Source organism: Tenrec ecaudatus, chromosome 8 (assembly GCF_050624435.1).
Source record: "Tenrec ecaudatus isolate mTenEca1 chromosome 8, mTenEca1.hap1, whole genome shotgun sequence".
Lineage (NCBI taxonomy): Eukaryota > Metazoa > Chordata > Mammalia > Afrosoricida > Tenrecidae > Tenrec > Tenrec ecaudatus.
In genome coordinates this window covers 40,507,423-40,509,579 of record NC_134537.1, presented here as the reverse complement: position 1 = coordinate 40,509,579, position 2,157 = coordinate 40,507,423, and the positions used below count along the sequence as shown (strand labels likewise).

The following is a 2,157-nucleotide window of genomic DNA, read 5'->3' as shown; positions in this document are numbered from 1 at the left end:
TCATAGTGACCCTGTTGGACAGGGAGAACTGCCCCCGTAAGTTCCTGAGACTAGCTGTTTATGGGAGTAAAAAGCCTCATCTTTCTCCTGAGAAGCGGCTGGTAGTTTCAAACTGCAGGCCTTATAGGCTGCAGCCCAATGCATAACCACTATGCCACCAGGGCTCCTAAACAAATTGATTATAATTCTTTAATACCCCTTACTAAAAATTTCTTATATTTTCATTTCCAATAGACTAAAAATATTTCTTTATGGTTGTTTTATAAATTAGGACAATAAACGTGAATTGTAAGTGGTATATTTTTACCTTCTATTTTCCAAAATTTCTACCACAAATATGCATTGCTTTTTAACATTTTTTGAAAAAGAAAAATATTACAAAAGGCAAAAAAAACCCTGGAGAAATTGCTTGCATCAAATAAGACAGAGGGTTATCTCCAAAAATGACTAATCAAGACTGACAATTCAGACAATAGGACATTGATCTATGTACATATATTTCTATGTGAAGTATTAAGGTAGCAGACAGACATTGGGCCTCTGTTCAAGTTCTCCCTCAATGCAAGAATACTTTGTTCTAATAACTTGCATTCTGTGATGCTCACCTTCAGCGACAGGATCGCTGAAGACACAATGGGTGCATAAGCTAATGTGATGAAGAAAGCTGATGGTGCCCGGCTATTACAAGATATCACGGCTAGAGTTTTTAAGGTTTAAAGATAAACAAGCGGCCATCTAGCTGAGAAGCAACAAAGCCCACATGGAAGAAGTGCACACCAGCCTGTGTGATCAGGAGGGGTTGACAGGACCAGGTGTCAGGTATCAGAAGATCCCAAATAAACAATCATACTGATATGAATGAGGGGGAAGGAGTGGAGACCCAAAGCCCATCTGGACATCCCCTCACAGAAGGGTCACAAGGAAGGGATGAGCCAGCCAGGGTGTAGCATAGCACCCACTAAACATACAATATTCCTCTAGTTCTTTAATGCTACCACACCCCACCACATTATCATGAACCCAGTTCTACCTTACAAATCTGGCTAGACCAGAGCATGTACACGGATACAGATCAGCACTATCAACACATGGAATCCAGGACAGATAAATCTCTGAGGAACAATAATGGACGTAGCGATACCATGAGGGCGGGGGGAAGTGGGGGGAGAGAGAGGGAACTGATCGCAATGATCAATGTATAACCCCTACCACTCACCCAGGGTGACAAACAACAGAAACATGGGGGAAGGGAGACAGTGGACAATATGAAAATAATAATAATTTATAATATCCCATGAGGGTGGAAAGGTGGAGGAGAGAGGGAGAAAATGAGCTGATACCAAGGTCTTGAGTAGAAAGAAAATGTTTTGAAAGGGATGATGGCAATAAACGTATGCGTGTGTGTGACCCAATGGATGTATGGATAGTTGTAAGAGCTGTAAGAGCTCTTTGAGGAAGACGCTGCCATCGTCCCGCCGTGCACCGCCCCCCCGCTCCCATTCCTGACTCACCGCTGTTCACTCTCGCCCAGGAACAAGTCAGTCAGGAAGCGCCCTGCCGCCATGGCATTTAAGGACATCGGAAAGACACCTGTGGAACCAGAGGTAGCCATTCACCGCATTAGAATTACTCTGACCAGCCGCAAGGTGAAATCCTTGGAGAAAGTGTGTGCTGACTGGATCAGAGGGGCTAAGGAGAAGAACCTGAAAGTGAAGGGACCAGTTAGGATGCCCACCAAGACTCTGAGAATCACGACCAGGAAAACTCCCTGTGGGGAAGGCTCGAACACCTGGGATCGATTCCAGATGCGGATCCACAAGCGTCTCATTGACTTGCACAGTCCGTCTGAGATTGTGAAGCAGATCACTTCCATCAGTATTGAGCCTGGAGTAGAGGTTGAAGTCACCATTGCAGATGCTTAAATCAACTATTTTAATTAATTGATTTATCTGTTGGTAAAAAAAAAAAAAAGAGCAGACGGAGGGGGAAAAAAAAGAGGACTTGATGCAAAGGGCTTGGGTGGAGAGCAGATGCTTTGAAAATGATGAGGGCAAAGAATGTACGGATGTGCTTTATACAATTGATGTATGTATATGTATGGACTGTGATACGAGTTGTATGAGCCCCTAATAAAATGTAAAAAAAAAAAAGAGCTGT

The 2,157-nt window shown here is 43.3% G+C and overlaps 1 protein-coding gene across 1 annotated transcript; it reads left to right on the top strand.

The window, feature by feature from the left end:
- Positions 1-1,562: 1,562 nt before the first annotated feature.
- On the top strand, positions 1,563-1,930 carry LOC142454279 (small ribosomal subunit protein uS10-like). The gene has a single exon (XM_075555642.1). It carries the CDS (start codon positions 1,563-1,565, stop codon positions 1,920-1,922), a length of 360 nt encoding a protein of 119 aa, XP_075411757.1. The 3' UTR covers positions 1,923-1,930.
- The last annotated feature ends 227 nt before the right edge of the window (positions 1,931-2,157 follow it).